This window comes from Schistocerca piceifrons, chromosome X (genome assembly GCF_021461385.2).
Source record: "Schistocerca piceifrons isolate TAMUIC-IGC-003096 chromosome X, iqSchPice1.1, whole genome shotgun sequence".
NCBI lineage: Eukaryota > Metazoa > Arthropoda > Insecta > Orthoptera > Acrididae > Schistocerca > Schistocerca piceifrons.
In genome coordinates this window covers 445,910,389-445,930,796 of record NC_060149.1, presented here as the reverse complement: position 1 = coordinate 445,930,796, position 20,408 = coordinate 445,910,389, and the positions used below count along the sequence as shown (strand labels likewise).

The window sequence follows — 20,408 nt, the reverse complement described above, 5'->3', positions numbered from 1 at the left end:
TGGCAATAATTTTGCGGGAAATCACGTATAACGGATAACTTTTCGGAAAACTCGTGCTTGTAACTGACTGTGAATCAGGATACACAACAGGAATTTCACGGAAAACAATTTCAAATAATTTTTCGAAGAATTTATTATTTTTTGTTTTATTTAATTCTTTCACCAGACATACAATTAGTAGACGAAGAAGGACAACGTCAGTTCAGTACACACCGGAAAACATCCGTGTAGTGATCTTCTACGGACATGGGTAGATACATGGAAAACAAAAATAAAAATAAAAATGATTATTGGGTTTCGAATACGGGGCGCAAAAGTATGAAGCCGTCACACTAACCACTGCGCCACCACTTCGGTCGAATTAATTAATCGCTAAAAGTCACATAAAGTACCTTGAAAACTTTGACCGTCGTTTTCTCAGAAATGGTCAAGTATCTACGGATAAGAAAGACAATTCGCTCATATTGAACCGTATATCACTGAGCGAAGTCTAGGAAATCTGGCACGCTTTGTGTTCTCTTCGTTTGATGGATGATACAAGTATAGCCTTGCTGCTACAACTCTCTACCAGGGTTCATCAATCCTAGTTGCTGGATAGTGGATCCGTGACACTCTCTCGGCGTGACCTGCTATTGTCACTCGGTGAAGAATCTGGAGAATGTTTTGGTAAGGGCAACAATCGAACACTCTCTGTATCGAGGTAGACCGCCACAACATTGGCAACATGTGGTCGTATGTTCCTTTGTTTGTAGATGACGTCACGGAGAAGTCAAAGATGGCCCACAGCAACATGCTGGAACCGTATAGCGATTAATAATGCAATCTGGCAACGTTCGTTCGTTCTCGGAGCCTCCACACATTGACACATCCATCGTGATGAGGGACAAAAACCTGGCACTCGTCTGAAAACCAGACGTGGTGCAGTTCCTTTCTCTAGTGTTGTCGTTGAGCACACAGGTGCCTGCGTTCCTCTCTCCGTTGCCACGTCAAGAGAAGCTGCAACAGTTTTCGCTTTGACAGTCTGTGGTGGTCTAGAATCCTTCCACAGTCCGTTTGGATACTTGTCTTGCTTTAAACAAGCCCGCGTCCTTTGTAATGGCGCTTGACGTGTCTTTAAGACGCTGGACAGGTGAGCGAACGACGTCCATCCTATCGGGCGCTAGTTGTGTGGGACCATTAACATTGTACATGGCGTTGAGTATGGTTCTCGTGCACCCATCGATTCTACACTCGAGTGACAGTGACGCGAGCAGCAATATCGCAGAATATACGAGAGCATTTTTTTTCCAAGATCAGACTGGTCGTGGAATGGGAACCACAGCCAAAATTTAAAAAAATTGGAACAGTTAGATACACTTTTCAGCTACTTCTCTGTCATAGCGTGGTACAAACTCTCCAATAAACCCCGTCATCGAAGGCAGCCGCCTGTGCTTTCCCCCAATTCTCTGTACTGATAGGCCGTTCACTGTCTGTACCAAAATGACGCCCTCATAGCCAGTGGTGCATGTGAGTGAAGAGATGAGAATTAGAGGGAGCCATGTCGGGGTTTAATGGTGGGTGATAAAATACTTGCCATCGGAAACGCTGCAGCAGCATGGTTGTTGTAGCTGCAATGAGCGGCCTAGCATTATAATGAGAATGGACAGTGCTAATAACAACATCACTCTTCGCTTGTTCTGAACTGCCCTTAGTAGACGATTTTCTCGAATCGACATATCCACTCGCTGGAAAAGATCACCGGCTGATACACACTTTCTTCCCTGACCAATTGCAGCATGAACGTCTGTACGTCCTTCTTCAAAATTCCAGCAGCATTGCCGCAGTTCATTGCCACGTTTGACAGTGACATTAAGTGGACTGCATGAAATCAGGCGTAGCTCCTCACTATGATGAAATCGAATAACAGCACACACTACACTCTTAGCGGGATATTCATGCCTACAGCATCCGGTAATAAGTGATTCAAATGACCGGTGTACCTAATGTTCCTTATTTAACAAGAAAAGGAATAGATCCCGAAGAACAATGCTAACCGAAAGATTGGTTGAAACAAATCATGCACTGTAGCTAGCCAAAGTTTTGAATAAGTAACTGAAACTGTGTGGAATTTTGATTTCAGATTAACAATTTATGATCGCCAGCTCAAAAGTGAGCAAAATTTGCCAACTGTTAATGACTGCATTGACACTGAAATCACGTAATAATTAAAAGTGTGTTGTAAAGCAGTAACGAGACAAAATGTTCGCCGGCAGCTGTGGACGAGTGGTTCTAGGCGCTTCAGTCCGGAACCGCGCTGCTGCTACGGTCTCAGGCTCAAATGCTGCCACGGGCATGGATGTGTGTGATGTCCTTAGGTTAGTTAAGTGTAAGTAGTTCTATGTCTAGGGGACTGATGACCTCAAATGTTAAGTCCCATAGTGCTTAAAGCCATTTGAACCATTTGAACAAAATATTCACACGTGAGTCTGAATAAAAGGCAAATATGATAAAATGATTTAAGTTACAGTGCCGGAAAAAAATTAGTGCACCTGGAAAGACGACGACGATTTTGATCATATGTCGGCACAGGCCACCTGGGGTATAGTAGATGTACTGGCAATGGTTTGAACGTCGTCCGCCAACAGCTAGCGTAGTGGCATAGCTACCAGAGTGCCATCTGTGTCTACCCTTGAATAGGAATGCTCAGTGTGGCGCTAATAGGAATGCGCAGCGTGGCGCAAATGTGTGAAGCAAGCGAGCAACCATGCCACAAAAACGCACTCGTGCCTCCCACAGCCAACTGACCGAGTTTGAAAGGTGTCAGATTTTGGGTTTTAGACTGGCCGAATGGTCCTTTCGGAGACTTGCCACACACGTCTGACGTGCTGCGTCTGTTGTGCAACGATACTGATATCAGTGGTCATGCGAACATTCTCACACCTGTAGCGAGGTTCAGTACGTCCACGCAGTACAGATGCGCTCCAGGATCGTCGTATTGTAAGGGCACAGTGGCAGGTCGTACATCTATCATAGCACAAGTAAGAGGGCTTGTGACTCCAGACATGTCAACACGACCTGTTGCCAACCGGTTATCACCAGTGGAACTACGAGCATACCGAACTATAGCCCGTCTTCCACTCACGCCAGAGCATCGGCGTGCACTCTTCGACTGGTGCGGTCAGAAAGGTTAAAAAATCGCTGCATTTCCCTGCGCTCTAGCACCGATACGAAAATCAATCGTGACTAGTGCCATACACGCAGTCGCAGCGTTCCGTCCCGGGGCGGCTTCAGCTACGGTTCTAGTTTCATTGTCGCGTTTTAATCCATCACTATTGCTTTTTGTGAAATTTATCAAATTTTTAAGGAAGGATAAGGGTAGGAATATGACGGTGGCTTGACCACTTAATATTTGCGCCAGATGAAGTAATTTAAAGTTACGAAACTGGTCGTGGCTTTAATAAAGTATTTACAACAGCTGCAGCGGTTTTCATTCAACATGCAAAAGTTTTGTTGTGGATGCCCGTATAATAGACTGTTATTTTCAATTTTGCGATCTGCATCTGTAGAAATGGTTCAAATGGCTCTGAGCACTATGGGACTCAACTGCAGAGGTCATTAGTCCCCTAGAACTTAGAACTAGTTAAACCTAACTAACCTAAGGACATCACAAACATCCATGCCCGAGGCAGGATTCGAACCTGCGACCGTAGCGGTCTCGCGGTTCCAGACTGCAGCGCCTTTAACCGCACGGCCACTTCGGCCGGCTGCATCTGTAGACCCTGTATTTGACGATGAACGGCTCGGAAAGTGAGGTTCATGTATACTGTGTTGGTCATAATCCCTTTTTTCTTTTCAGATAATCAATCAGAATCAAAGTCTTCACCTGAGGGGCAGGAAGATTTCGACGATTTCGAAGAGGAAACAAAAGATTCAATGGCTGACAGTACAGAGAGAGGTAAGTAACGAAACTATGTAAATAGGTCTTGGTGCGTTAAAACAAACCGTGACAGGCAAAACAGTGATACTGACAAGCAATCGTCGAATCAACGACAGTTATCAATTCGTATCTCTTCAGAATTCCAAGCCCACAACGGCAATATAGAGTGTTTCAGGGCCTCGAGGACACATGGCAGGTCACACGGAGATAATTTTGTGCAGAGAAACATGTTGTTTTTAACTGTAGGAGTCGCAAAGATGGTTCTTAGACTACTATTACCATTGCAACGACAAACCACTACCACATCTGTCACTATTCCCAGCACAACTGTACACATAAAGCTTTTACGCAATAATTTATTTCGTATTTTTAGACATTATTCACTGTTTGTATAAAATTCATTTTACGCCACACTGTATTTTGCTAATATCCATAATCTGCCTGTTTACAAAACAGGTATATCTAAGCGCGGCGCCAACTCTAATCCAGTGATTCGGTTGCCATCAAGATGTTTTGTTGTAAATAAACACTATGAACATTACAATAATACGCTTCTAATATTAATAAACACGGTTAGCTCGAAAATGGAAGAAGATTACACCCATAGCCAACAGTGAGACGTATGCTGGATCGTCTCTGGGAGCCGACTAATAAATTTGGCGCGCTACTATATGTACTATGTGACATAGTACTATTTCGTACCTCCTAGTACATTATCGATTTACTGTGCCTGTGATTTTTTTAACAAAACTAGAAGCTAAATGTATTGTAGTAATATAAAAATGGCCAGTGACTGCGAGACTTCGCTTGACATTAAGCACCATAAGCGACGGCATATGCACTAGTCGACCTCTGGGAACAGCCATCCTCTACATTTTGGTAGCTCTATGAGCTACTGATTAAGATAGCATTTTATGCAACCCTATACCCGGTATTTGATAAGTCATAGTAGGAATAGTGAGTGTCATGTGTTCTATATTCTTCGTAATCTCTCTTCCTTTCAGAAGGTAATTCCGACTCTGAATTTGCAGACGATGAAGATGGAGATACAGGTAGCGAAGGAGAGAAAATTGAAGATTCAGTGACTGTTAAGGAAGAAGCAGGTAAGAAGTGAAGCTATATAAGTAGGAATTTTCGTTTTACAGTACATCCTTAACCGAAAACAATGGAGCTGATATGTAATCATCGAAATAGTCTATCAACAGTTATCATTTTCACATTTGAAGTAATTTCAGGACGTCACCTACAAACGATAAATCACACGCAGACTATTGTTTTCGGTTAAGAAGTTTTCTTTGAATTTATCGTTTGAGTTATGCGCATGACACCTCCATAGACGCCTATGAGTAATAGTAATAATTATCTTTTATTTAAGTTTTTACATGCATGTTAGATTAAATTTGTAACATATATTCATACAGTTTGCCCTAGGACTCATTACACGCTTCACACCTTGGTAGAGACAACTGTTAACCTCGGATAAACTTAGGAATATTCTGTTCCATATTGGGAAATACACAACTGATTCTGCCAATCACAACAAATTTTGTGACTTAAACCGCACCAAAATATAGAAATAAAAAGCATGACTTATAAAATACGTGAACAACAAATAAGTCATGCCGACCTATCCGGGGTTCCCCAAGTTAAATCTCCTGGGCTGACGCATCAGCGCTGAAGTGTGATGGGGTTCCATCATGTGGGAACCAAAGTCTGTTAGCACGGCAAGTGGTATTGTGTTTAGCTGTTCCGTAAGTGTGATATGCGGAAGGTGATGGTAAACTGCTGTAGTTAAGCGTGCTGACGGAAGTACTAATGCTCGAAGTAGTTTATCGACCATTCTGTCACAAATGTTTACGGAAAAGCTCTGTTGGTCTGACTGAACAGCGACAAGATGTAAAGTTCACATCTTCCTAGATGTGTGAATATTCCGACCACTAAGTAAGCATCCCTGAGTAGCAAGCGCGTCTGTGTGACATTTTTAAGAAGAAATCGCGGTGTAACATCTATTTGAGGTGAAAATAGGGCGGTCGGAGTTGCTGCAGCTTCTGGATTGGAACACGTTTAGGTTCTACTCCTACAATACCCTCCAAATGTTTACATGACCTGTGCTCATAGCACATATATCAGCGCAAATCCTGTTTAACGTTGCGTTTTTGAATATGTGAATTAGAACATCCTCAAAATCTGATGCTCTCACATCATGCCTTCCATCGCCAATACATTCAGTTTGAAGACTGCCTGTTGCTCAAAAGCGTCGATACGTTGGCAAGAAGGTATTTTTGTGTCCGTTTCTCCTAGAGTGCAGATTTGTCAATCATTGCGCTGCTATCCAGAGATTTGTTTAGATTGCCATTGCTGATTCGAGCGCGCAATATTCTGGCGTCTTCTAAACAGAAAAATTTATTGTGAATTGACAAAATGGACTTTGAGGCTTGAATTTATAGGATAATTAAGTCGTACAATGCTGGTGTATGTTTCCTGCATCTACATACAGTACTGGCCATTAAAATTGCTACACTAAGAAGAAATGCAGATGATAAACGGGTATTAATTGGAGAAATATATTATACTAGAGCTGACGTGTGATTACATTTTCACGCAATTTGGGTGCATAGATCCTGAGAAATCAGTACCCAGAACAACCACCTCTGGCCGTAATACGCCTGGGCATTGAGTCAAACAGAGCTTGGATGGCGTGTACAGGTACAGCTGCCCATGCAGCTTCAACACGGTAACACAGTTCATCAGGAGTAGTGACTGTTGTATTGTGACGAGCCAGTTGCTCGACCACAATTGACCAGACGTTTTCAATTGGTAAGAGATCTGGAGGGCAGCAGTCGAACATTTTCCGTGTCCAGAAAGGCCCGTACAGGACCTGCAACATGTGGTTGTGCATTATCCTGCTGAAATGTAGGGTTTCGCAGGGATCGAATGAAGGGTAGAGCCACGGGTCATAACAAATCTGAAATGTAACGTCCACTGTTGAAAGTGCCGTCAATGTGAACAAGAGGTGACCGACACGTGTAACCAATGGCACCCCATACCAGTATGGCGATGACGAATACACGCTTCCAATGTGCGTTCACCGCGATGTCGCCAAACACGGATGCGACCATCATGATGCTGTAAACAGAACCTAGATTCATCCGAAACAATGACGTTTTGTCATTCGTGCACCCAGGTTCGTCGTTGAGCACACCATCGCAGGCGCTCCTCTCTGTGATGCAGCGTCAAAGGTAACCGCAGCCATGGTCTCAGAGCTGATATTCCATGCTGCTGTAAACGTCGTCGAACTGATCGTGAAGTTGGCTGTTGTCTTGCAAACGTCTCCATCTGTTGACTAATGGATCGAGACGTGGTACTCATTTCTCCTCCTTACACGAAACATCATATCAGCGTTTCACGAGGCAACGCCCGTCAACTGCTGTTTGTGTATGAGAAATCGGTTGGAAACTTTCCTCATGTCAGCATGTCGTAGGTGTCGCCACCGGCGCCAATCTTGTGTGAATGCTCTGAAAAGCTAATCATTTGCATCTCACAGCATCTTCTTCCTGTCGGTTAAATTTCGTGTCTGTAGCACGTTATCTTCGTAGTGTAGCAATTTTAATCGCCAGTAGTGTACATACTACGCAAGTTACCGTATGGTACCGGCGGAGGGTCATTGCCGCTCCATTCGCAAATAGGGAAAGGGAAGAACGACTCTCTATATGCCTCCGTATGAGGCCAAATTTCTCTTCACTTCGTGGTCCTTACGTAACATGTACCTTGTCGACAGTAGAATTCCTCTGCAGTCAGCTTCATATGCCGGAACTCTGAATTTTCTCAGTACTGTTCCGCGAAATCAATGTCGCCTTCCGTCCAGGGATTCCCATTTGAGTTCACGAAGAATCTCCGTTATACTTGAGTGTTGATCGAACTTACATTTTCCCACATTTAGAGACATTTAGAGCCATTCATCACAAGAATTAGAAATTTTGTCTAAGATGTTTTATGTCCACCAGTCACTCAACGACAACTTCCCGTGAACCATAGCATCATCAAAAAGAGCCGCAAATTACTTGTTGCGCTATCCATCAGATCACTTATGTATACAGAGAATAAGAGCTCTCGTATCACTCTTCCTGGGGTACTTTCAACGATACTCTTGTGTGATGAACACTCGCCGTCGAGGACTAGATTTATTACTTTAGGGGTTCAATTAATGCAGTAATAAGGGCGCCAGGCTGGTTACTACAAGCCATTTAAAGCCTGCTACAGTATGAAATTACACAGAGAGAAAAAATGCTTGGTGATGCGGAAATATGGAGCAACAGGAAATGAAACAAACATTGTCAAGTATGTTGCGGAGTCGTAGAGTTTTAACTATCACCTCGGAAAAATAAAATTACGAAATTAATTTGCCGGCCGAAGTGGCCGCGCGGTTCTGGCGCTGCAGTCTGGAACCGCGAGACCGCTACGGTCGCAGGTTCGAATCCTGCCTCGGGCATGGATGTGTGTGATGTCCTTAGGTTAGTTAGGTTTAACTAGTTCTAAATTCTAGGGGACTAATGACCTCAGCAGTTGAGTCCCATAGTGCTCAGAGCCATTTTTGAAATTAATTTTTTGTTTGTTTTCGAAGTACATATCTGCAGTCCCGATACACATCGAAATCCTACCGCCACAGTACCACGGCACATTGCTAGGGGAACGAAAACAAAATGGCACAGCACGTTGATAGAGTGGGGTATAGTGCGGTAATTCGTTTTTGGTATCAGCGAGACTGATGCTGTTGCGTCAGGCCACCAAGTTTGCTTCACCCGTCTGTTTTGGGCTGACACAGCTCCAAAACTCCTCTGATGCTGAAAACGAATCACCGCACGCTCTATACGTTATCAGTGCGCTGCGTAATTTTGTTATACCTCCTCTAGTGCCTCGATACGGTACTGTGGAACGAGGATTTGTTTGTTTGTATTCCAGAACTGTAGTCGTGTACTTGCAAACAAAGAAGAAATTGAAATTTTCTGGAAGATTAAAACTGTGTGCCGGACCGAGACTCGAACTCGGGACCTTTGCCTTTCGCGGGCAAGTGCTCTACCAACTGAGCTACCCAAGCACGACTCACGCCCCGTCCTCACAGCTTTACCTCTGACAGTACCTCGTCTCCTACCTTCCAAACTTTACAGATGCTCTCCTGCGAAACTTGTAGAACTAGCACTCCTGAAAGAAAGGATATTGCGGAAACATGGCTTATCCACAGCCTGGGGGATGTTTCCAGAATGATATTTTCACTCTGCAGCGGAGTGTGCGCTGATATGAAACTTCCTGGCAGATTAAAACTGTGTGCCGGACCGAGACTCTAACTCGGGACCTTTGCCTTCTGCCCAGGGAAAGTTCCTTCTAGGATGGAGAGCTTTCCTTCGACTATCAATATTCTAGCGGCGCGTTAGTCTATTTTTCCATCCTGTCGGAGTCGTTCTCTAGAAACAGACGTTTGCAGTGTCTAAGTAAACGAACTAGAGTGCAGAGGGGTGTGTCAAGATAGGTTCTAACGAGCAGCTAACTGTCCATTTCCAGGAAGACCTCTTTTGCTTCCGCATGAACTACCGTCGTGGGCTAAAGCGTACACGTGCCTGAAACAGTTTATGGAATCACATCACAAACATATATTCATACGTATTTTACTTGTAATTCCGCAGCGGGAGCTCGGAACTGTTAATAACGTGTTTGTATTAGTGCAGTAACGTGTTTGCCTTAGTGCAGACGCCAAGTGCTTCGAATACATCAAGTTGCAGACAGTGGACTGCAGCGTGCGAGGGCCACGCCAAGCACAAATCAGTATCTTTCAACAGAGCAGCCGTTGTTCTAACGAAACAACTAAAACAGAACAAACGTTATTTTAGAATACGAAGATACGTCTGCTCTACCACCACTCAAAAGCAATTATCTCTAAAGCCCTGAATTTGTGTAGTCAGTTTTTGAATATTAACGAATCTAACGTCTTCAGAAGTCCAAGTCGCTGGAAAAAAATTGGTGTAACAGACAGTTATGAGCAGTAAAGTCACAAAAGTCACCAAGGAGGTATTAACCGGAAAAGAAACCATAAATTTGCTTGATGCCATATACAAGTGCTTGCTGCAAAGTAATGCCTAGCAATTTTTTTATGTGAAAACTGTTCAGGCTATTTTAAATAGTACAAAAGTTATTAACATTTTACACCTTTTTTCCTCATGTCTACATATTTATTTCTTATCATAGTCACCCTGAGTTGAACGCATTTCTCCCAGCGACAGACCAATTTGTTGGTACCGTCGCCGTAAAATGTTTGACTTTGCTGTCGGAGCCTTAACCCGGTTTCTATTTGTGCCGCTGCATCGCTATCAAAGAGAAGTCTTCGAAGGTGTTCTTCAAGGTTTGGGAACAGATGAAAATCGGATAGGGCAAAGTCGGGGGACTGTATGAAGGATGATCGGCGACAGTGAAATCAAGGCGTGAGACTGTTGCTGATGTCACAGCGCTCGTCTGTGGTCTGGCATTGTCATGAGTGGACGAACTCTTCGAATTCGGAACTCTATTACAGCACGCTGTTTCTCCCGCGGCGACGTAACTACCTTACACACCGCCATGTTACACGCTACAATTCGGAGCCGTCTAACAGCAGAGCACTGCAAATGCGCAGACGTGAAGAATAAACATGCAGAATGTTAATAACGTTTGGTTTATTTAAAAAGCTTGAAGTGTTTTCACAAAAAAAAAATTCGGAGGCATTACTTTTCAACACGCCTCCGTATGTCATCATATGAAGTACTTATAGAGTGATGGTTATGTTCCTGTTCTCCTTGTTGTTGTTGTTGTTTTTTGGTCCTCAGTCCGTAGTTAGGAAACACGCAGCTCTCCAAACTAGTCTGTTGTGCACAAGTCTCTTCATCTCTTACGTAACTACTACAGCCAACATTAGAACCTTGCAAGATTCCCTCAATATGTCCGTCTCAAAATAGCCGCGGGACGGTACACGGTGACACAGGAGCTGCGCAGTTAAACTGAGCTTGCCTTTTAACCTGAGAACATAATTCAGCAAATTTTTTTGGAAATATTCGAATACTGGCAATATTTTGTTTAGTATAGTGTGTGTGTGTGTGTGTGTGTGTGTGTGTGTGTGTGTGTGTGTGTGTGTGTGTGTGTGTGAGAGAGAGAGAGAGAGAGAGAGAGAGAGAATACTACGCTGAGATTAGCTCGTGAGGGGAGAGGGATGGGGGAGAGTGGCTAGGCTTCTGGCTGTGGCGGCAGTAGGGGCGACGACGACGACTTCGTTGACGTCACTGCAGAGGGTGTCGGAGTCGGTGTGCGGTCATTTGCCACGCCGGACATTTGCCACGATTTTACCTGCTCCGAAGGGTTGGGTCCCTTGTCTCCCCCTCCTCCTCCTCCTCCTCCTCCTCCTCCTCCCCCTCCCCCTCCCCCACCCCCTCCTCCCCCATTGCTTACTGAGCCTTTAGTCCGCAGCTCGTGGTCGTGCGGTAGCGTTCTCGCTTCCCACGCCCGGGTTCCCGGGTTCGATTCCTGGCGGGGTCAGGGATTTTCTCTGCCTCGTGATGACTGGGTGTTGTGTGCTGTCCTTCGGTTAGTTAGGTTTAAGTAGTTCTAAGTTCTAGGGGACTGATGACCATAGATGTTAAGTCCCATAGAGCTCAGAGCCATTGAACTGAGCCTTTCCGCAGGTTTACTTAACATAGAACCAGAATCTCTTTGGATTTTCCGCCACATGTCTAGAGAGAGTTTCGTTGTGGAAACTATTAAATGCATCTCTCATTGAAATCCGCACCAAATTTCGAGCCTCAGAAAGCTTTACCAATCTTGGAGATTTTGCGTTCGTCTAAATTATACTTGCCTTTTTCGGTGTTCCTGCAGCAGCTTTCTGTCGTGTTTTGTGTACCATGGGGGATCAGTTCCGTCTCTTATTAATTTATTTGGTATGAATCTCTCGAGTGCTGTTGATGCTATTTCTTTGAACTTAAGCCACATATGGTCTTCACTCACATAGTTTGGAAGGATTGGAGACTGTCTCTTAGAAATACGTCAACCGAATTTTTAGTTGCTTTTATAAATAGCTATATTTCATGTTTAGTTTTGGTGAATTTCTTTGTTACGGAATTGAGCCTCGCTACGACTGTGTGTTCACTAATCTCTGTATGTCGTGATGCTCAGGATTATTTGTGGCTAAGAGGTAAAGTGTGTTTTCGCAACCACATACAATCTGAATGGCCTCATGATCTAATTCTTCAAAATAATTAAAAAAAAGCATTTAGAACAATTACGGAAATTGTTTTCTATCTACAATAGGGTCTGAAAATGTATTTTTGTCAACATACGGAAGGTAGATTGAAGCACTGCCAACTATAATTGTATGAGTAGGGTACCTATTTGTGATGAGACTCAAGTCTTCTTTGAACTGTTAAGCAGCTGTTTAATCTGAGACCGGGGGTCGGCAAAGGAGCCAGTTACTAATTTATTCCGGTTGTCGAATATAACGTCTGCCCATACTAAGTTACAGGAACTATCTGCTTCAGTGTCGCTTGTGAGCTGGAACACACATTACATTATTTTTCCTTAAGTTGTGCTTCTTGTTTCTGTTGTAGTGCAGATCATTACAATTACGGCTTTTCCCACCAAAACCTAGGATGCTTCCTCTGTGACCCTGTAAATCCAAGAGCTAAACAATGTAGAACAACGACGTACATTACAAGCATAGCATTCTGTATTACTTCATTTCCTTATTTCTAACATTTTAAAATTGTACGTCGACTTTAGATTGCATGTCAGTCATAGATGTTCTTATCTCTATTTAGTGAACGTATTTTCAGGCATGTTTTGAACATTGTCCCGCTACACTTTATTAACTAATGTTTCGCCGCGAAGGATATCGCATTTTAGAGAGTAAATTAATATGGAGTATGTCGTTCTTCTTTTCAATCATTCACATACTCATTTCTTCTTTCCTTGTTGTCTTTTGGGCATGCAGTTGTAGTAATTAAAGTAGGTACAAATGCAGTGATCAAAAAGAAATGATTAGCGTACATTCGCATTCTGTTTACATCGTTCCTTTCTTGTTGCTCCCATGGCGATGGACTGTTTCTATCTCAATCAGTAAGCGTGAAAGGAAGCTACCGTACAGACAGAGGAATCTATACTTACACTTGGCAGAACTAATTACATACTGGCATAATCATCAGTATTGCTTTCACTTCCTAAAAGTTATAAATATTTCGATTCGGAAAAGAAGCTCTGTATTTGACCAAGATCTCGAAGAAGAAAGTCCCTTACGTATTGGTTGTATCGAGTAAGATGTGGAGACGGCGGTTTGAAAGCGGACAGAAGTAGTACGAGGAAGGACGTCCCTTACCTGAGGGATAGCTACCTGGCGAAGGGGCAAGTGTGGCAAATGTCCGGCATTCGGCGGAGGCGGAGTCATCGGTGAGGGTTATGACGTTATGAACAAAGGAGGACAGTACACACTATGACTGTTTTTCATCCAGACCCACCACTGAATTCCTTCTGGAGTGTTACTTTGAGATGAAGAGTCTGGCACAGCAGAAAAGTTGTGGCCGGCCCCGCGATCCGGACTACTGATGACCCAAAAACAAAGTAGCAGTTATATAAATATTCTCGGACTTCTTGCCACTTCAGTTCAGGTTAAAACCTCAAACTTTCGACGATTTCAACCGTCGTCTTCGTCAGGAGCAACTGACTGTTGCGGCACTACATCCAGCAAAATATGCAGAGTCCTGGGAAGACGAGGTATCAGATCTATTTTCCTATCTCCTAAGAAGATACAGCAGATGCTACGCCCTGTTAAGGACAGTCTCTGGCTCAGGATTCCTGGAATTTACAACATCCCATTTGAATGCAGAAGCAGTTTCAATGGTCAGTCCATACGCAGTGTTTCCGACCGCTGTGCAGAGCATCAGCGGCATATTAAAAATCGAGAACTGGAGAAATCTGCAGTTCCTGAGCACAGCCTCACAAACAAACATAAAATACTGTTTGACGAAACAAAAGTTTTGTCCTAGGCTTCCACGCACTGAGACTCTATAACTAAAGAGGCTGTAGAAATAAGAATGAGTGAGAAAACCTACAACTGTGACAGCGGATACAATCTAGCGGTGCATGGAAACGAGCTCTCGATGCAGAGAAGAGCTAGATATATTCGTCGCAATGTTTACGCTACGACAGGAGCGGTGGGGCTAACAGCGCAGGCGTTGACACCATGTGCATCAGCATGACGTAACTAACAACTAATCAGAAACCGTCTTTGGACTATATATGGCCACCACACCAGTAATTTCGACAATCAGTTGCTCCTGACGAAGACGATGGTGGAAATTGTCGAAAGCTCGAGGTTTTGCCGTGATGGGGCAAGAAGTCCGAGTATGTTTTATACAAAAGTCCGGTCGCGAAAGACTTCGTTCTTAAAGTAACAGTTATGTTGCCACTAACAAATACTTTTCAGTGAGAAAACAAAGAATTAGGCAAAGATGTTATGACTGTTATTCCCGGTCTTACTAAGTAAATCGGGTTTGTGGGGAGCTCTGAATAAACCATTACTGCTGTCTGTAGTTGTTGGTTGTAATATTATTTTTTCAGCAGCGTTTTACAGCTGTTCAGTAATTTGCTGTTGCACGTATGTTAGAATACGTTTTTTACTGTCTGACACTTGTAGAAAGTCAAGGTTGACAGCTAGTTGTTTACTCTGTGAAGTAGTCGTAGGCGCGTCCGGGCAGGCATCAGGAGCCAAAAGGATGTCAGGGTTTGCCTGCTGCAGATGCCTAGGACTACCTTACAGGTTCTCTCTGTACAGGCACATTTTTAAAATACTCGGTAAAGGTGGGCAGGTGAAACCGAGGGTGTTACCGAACTGAGGGGTCTTAGCGGGATCAGTTGCAGTCTTATTCATGCGTGTGTCAGTGTCGCAGCCCCTCATGATGACGTCACAGGAGCGCGCGAAACGCTGAAAATGCACAAGTTCTCTACGCTGCTTTGGATCACCTTCATACTGCATCGAATGGTCTTGAATGGTCCTTAGTGGTTCCACGAGAACAAAAACTGCGGCCGTGCTGCACCCCAAAGGGATAAAATCACGCTGAATAGGGATGCGGTCCTACAATGTCCTTAGGGGAGGATTGAAACGTTCGCGTGTGTCGGCAATGTCAATGGTTATCAAGAACGTCGTCTTGTTGCTCATAGCGCTGCGAAATGTCGTCTTTTATAGCGAAATGGGTGGGAATCAACTCCCCAAGGAAAGAGGGAGGGGCTTATTGATGCCTTTTTTGCCGCCCCATGAGGTCTTTTCCAGTCTGTTTCTGAGCGGCGGTTTGTCTGAAATGTTTTTCTCGGTTATCCCTAAGAAAACCGCGTGATTTCAACGGAGGCGTCAAACGAAGGGGCGAAATGTTGGCAAGATGGGGTGCGACGACCTTTCCATCGTGTGATCTGTCGACAATGGCGTTGGGCAGAATTGTGGTGAAATCTGGTGACAATGTGACATACTTAATCCACCTAACACCTCACATGAACTGAACTCTGGCCTTTTTTCGCATTTGTCGAGACCTTACGGTTTGAACCGTCGTCGAGACCGAGGGTGAAGTTGCAGGGCGCCACGTTTTCGCACCATTACAGAAGAATGGTGTAGGCACCTTTGAGCCAAATTTCAAATTTCTGCTTCGCAATGGGAGACATTACTGTGTTTCGAAAAAGTGATCCTTTAATTGTGTTCCACAGTGCACATATAAACACTTTCATCCGTTGTGATTCCGTAGATGTTCCTGGCGTCTTATATGTTTCTGCTCTTCACGGGTATGCTGCCGGATACGATCGTCTTAACTACACGATATTTCGGCGATCCATCTGGCCGCTATCTTCAGGTGGAACCGCTGAGTACACAATCACGCCGGAACTGAATGAACATCAGAAACGGCGTCTCCTTTATACCCCGGGTCCAGGCCACTGCGCCTGCGTGAGAAGCGGAGGAACTGCCCCCTGCGAAGCGAAGAATTGCAGCGTCGCTGGCGGGAGAATCTAGCGAAAGTAATAAATCACAAATTAAGATGTAGCTGGTCGAAAACCAGACCGTTCTTGTTTTATATCAGATAAAATAGGGTTCCATATCTTGCTTAAAGGATATCGTGTAATGAAGACAATCATATCCGGCAGCATACCCGTGAAGAACATAAAGACTTTCATCCTTTTAATGTTGAACTATCGTTATAATCAGTTCTCTTACATGTTTAACAATGACCTGCACAAAATATAAGCTTTAGGTGTACTTTTATGGTCATTACTTTGTATCTTTTCAATGAAAGTGGAATCTCCGATGGTTGCTGATAGAAGCAACGGAAGCTCTGTGGCAGCACTTGATCAAGGCTCCCTCGTGGAAACCAATCCAAACATCAAAGTGGAACAAGGTGAGCCTTGAAACTAGTTAACTGTAATTTTATAACTCGTATAAATCTTGAGAATGGAAACGATAATATCAAGAAGTGTTCGTATTAGTGCATCTCCTGCGATCAGTTCTTATAAGCAAAGCTTGTCAAAGATATTATGGATGTAACGTCGTTAAAGCATTCAGTGTGTTAAGGAAATTTGTGACTCGCGATGCAAGTCTAGCAGTTTTCTTTACGTCCTGTGGCAAGTTGGTTGTTTCAAAGAAGCTTCAGTCGCGTTCTGCGTGCTATATCGATGAACAACCGCAGAATCAAAATTGCTGAATTTCGAAACCCTTCATTATTCATACACCAGCTGAGTACCCAGCATTGCACGGGTATGTAATTATTCATGTCTTCTTTTAGACCATCTCCACCTTCCTTCTCTCTCTGCATATTTTGTGCATCTCCTCCTGCCCCCCCCCCCCCCCTTTCTCGGCCCATATCTTCCGGCCTCTGTTCTGTCATTCTGTCAATCTCCACTTCTCATATATACATGTCCTCCTCCCATATGTCCATATCTTCCTCTTCTCTCTCTCTGTCCATCTCCCCCTCTCGTTAACTCTGGCTACCTTCTCCCTCCCCCTCTCTGACTCTCCCTGGCCACTCTTCTCTGGCCACACGCCCACCCCAGTAGGAGGTTGGAGGTTTTTCATCCTACAGGATTTCTTTCCAGGTACCAAGTAATGCGTGAACCAAGTATGGTTTATATCGATCCAGGAATTTAGGGGGAGTTTTTACCCAAAACTTCACACATTTACGCACATGTCACATGCATTCCACACATTTCACCTTTTCCATTTTCACGCTGCACACTGTATCCCCTGAACTATGCGTCGTTCATCACCTAATATGTGTCGGACCTCCTTTTGCCCGACGCAGTGCAATAACTCGACGTGGAATGGACTCAACAAGTCGTCCGAAGTTCACTGCAGAAATATTAAGCCGTGCTGTCTCTACATTGCGAAAGTGTTGCTGGTGCAGGCTTTTGTGCACGAACTGACCTCTCTATTATGTCCCACAAATTTTCATTTGGATTCATGTCCGGCGATCTGGGTAGCCAAACCATATGCTCGAATTGTCCAGAATTTTGTTCAAACCAGTTACGAACAAATGTGGGCCAGTGACATGGCCGGCCGCTGTGGGAGAGCTGTTCTAGGCGCTTCAATCCAGAACCGCGCTGCTGCTACAGTCGCACGTTCGAATCCTGCCTCGGGCATGGATGTGTGGGATGTCCTTAGGTTAGTTAGGTTTAAGTAGTTCTAAGTCTAGGGTACTGATGACCTCAGATGTTAAGTCCCACAGTTCTTAAAGCCATTTAAACCATTTGAACCAGTGACATGACACATTGTCATCCACAAAAATTCCATCGTTGTTTGGAAACATGACGTCCATGAATGGCTACAAATGGTCTCCAAGTAGCCGAACATCCAGAGGACCTAGTCCAAGTTACGTAAACATAGCCCACATCGTTCCCTACCATCAGCTCTTACCAACTGAAATTGGGACTCACCTGACCAAGCCAAGATTTTCCAGTCGTCTATGGTCCATCCGATATGGTCACGAACCCGGGAGAGGCACTGCGGGGGATGTGCTGTTAGAAAAGTCACTCGCGTCGATCATCTGCTACCATAGGCCATTAACGCCAAATTTCACCGCTCTGTCATAACGAATGCGTTCATCGTACGTCTCACGGTGATTTCTGCGGTTATTTCACGCAGTGTTGCTTGTCTCTTAGCTCAGACAACTCTATGCAAATGCCACTGCTCTTGGTCGTTAAGTGAAGGCCGTCTGCCACTGAGTTATCCGTGATGAGAGGTTAATTCCTGAAATTTTGTATTCTCCGCACACTCTTGACACTATGGATCTCGTAATAGTGAATTCCCGAAATGGGAATTTCCGAAATGGGATGTCCCATACGTCTAGCTCGAACTACCATTCCGTGTTCAGAGTCTGTTAATTCCCGTCGTGCGGCTACAATCACGTCGGAAACATTTTCACATGAATCAACTGAGTACAAATGACAGCTCCACCTGTGCAGTGCCCTTTTATACCTTGTGCACGCGATACTACTGCCATCTGTATATGTGTAAATCGCAGTCCCTTGACTTTTGTCACGTAAGTGTAATTCTGCTAGTACATTCAGTGGTACATGTGAATGCTGTCTGCAAAACATGTCGCAAGTAGATTTCGTGGTAAAGAAGTAATAAATTAAAACGTCACGTCGGAAGCGACAGTTTTACCGTATGAACAGCGAAAATGTAAAGCGGTAGACGTCGTTCCTTTCATAATTTTGTGGGGGGTGTGAGCGAGAAATTCTCGAAAAGGATTGAAATTAAGCGCAAAGATTGTTGGAACTCACTAAGTCCTCTCATTCTCAAATAATGTATGAACAAAGTCTGGGTATTTGTGCGTTTTGGGGAACGCTTGTTTTTCAGCCCCCATCCCTTCGGTAAGTAGGTGGTTCTTACCCCTCCCCCCCCCCCCCCTACCCCACCACACACACACAGAGCGCTTCTTTCTAGACAGGAAATGATGTGTATACCAAGTTTATTTGGAATCGATCCACTAGTTTAGGACGAGACGTGAAACGTACATACATACATGTTTTTTATGGTATGTATGGATTTGAATCTGACCGGGAGCGTCTAAAGTAGGAGTTGCTACAGGGTTCAGTTTTAGGTGCGTTGCTTTCCTTAACATGTAAGTTCACCGATCATAAAATTAGTCTCCCGTAGAGAAATCATTACATGCATTATATAATACTGTGTAATTACGTCCCTGGACTTCATAACCGCCTGGATTCGGTTAGAAAGTGAGTCCACAAGGTTGTGCAAGTACGTCGCATCCAAGTTAAGACACTCACCGAGGATTTTATCACGCAGTTTCGACGGTGCTGATGTCGGCATTTTGCCCACAGTTCCAACAAGTTCCACAGTTTTTCTATCGGGTTTAAGTCAGGTAATTTTGCAGGCCAATCGAGCTGTAATACGTTATGGTGGGGTGGGGTTCAGAAAAGGAGTCACATATTCTTCCAACCCTACGAATTTTGCTGTTGTTTTATTTATGTGCTTGTGTGAGCAATGTTTATTGCATGCAGTTCCCGTCGCAATATGCTCCCGCCAACAGATGGGAATGGCCCTTGATTCACTGCCTACAGAAATTCCTATCGTGTTAGGAAGCGATTTTGAGATCTTCGGTGTCTCTCAGTTACGATCTTTCTCCGTCGTGTTTCGTGGCCAGGTGCGTTACAGCACTGCTTCTGCATATGTAGAACAGTCCACCACGAAACACCAACAAATTCAGCAACTTGACACACCATATGGCCAGGGACACAGCCAAACATGAATGCCCTTTTTGCCACTGTATCACGTCCTTACATTTACTGATGTTTACGTACAGTGGCCACTTGGAACGTGAATGTCTGAATTATCGCTACTGCCTTATGCTAATTTAGAGGCAGGGGGCGTGCGGTTGAGCGAGTGATTAAGTCGCTGCGCCATCTGCAAAGGCTTAACGATTCATCTGTGCGTGCGGACCGTGGTGACTAGTCTTCCATCCATTTAGCTAATCACTAACCTGCTGCTGAACACACGATGATTCAACAAATTTTTCTCTTTGCAGATAGCAAGTGTTGCTGTGAAAGACGTTGAAAAGTGTACCGCTGTAGATAGTGCTATAACGTATAAAATAGTGCTCTCTTATGCACTGCTCTTTCTCTGAAATTTTCAGAGCTGAGTAACATATTGGGCATACATAGAAAAAGAAATCCACTACTGTACAGTTGCACTATTGATGACAAACAGCTGGAGACAGCGTCTGCCGTAAAATATCGAGGCGAAACTATGCAGAGCGAACTAAAGTGGAATGACCATATAAAACAGATACTGGGAAAGCAGACACCAGACTCAGATTCATCGAAAGAATCTTAAGGAAGTGTAACTCATCCACAAAAGAAGTGACATATTCATGAGTATCGCTCATCTACCTGGGGTCCCTATCAGGTAGGACTGGTAGAGGAGATAGAGAAGATCCAA

General features: G+C 44.1%; 1 protein-coding gene across 1 annotated transcript in view; it reads left to right on the top strand.

The window, feature by feature from the left end:
• The first annotated feature begins 3,770 nt into the window (after nt 1–3,770).
• The window catches only part of LOC124722412, an 86,156-nt gene continuing 69,518 nt past the window's right edge, over nt 3,771–20,408 (top strand). Inside the window, exons 1-3 of the mRNA XM_047247580.1 lie at nt 3,771–3,786; nt 3,836–3,934; nt 4,921–5,019. Coding sequence (XP_047103536.1) covers nt 3,771–3,786; nt 3,836–3,934; nt 4,921–5,019 — 214 coding nt within the window. The remainder of the gene's footprint in view (nt 3,787–3,835; nt 3,935–4,920; nt 5,020–20,408) is intronic.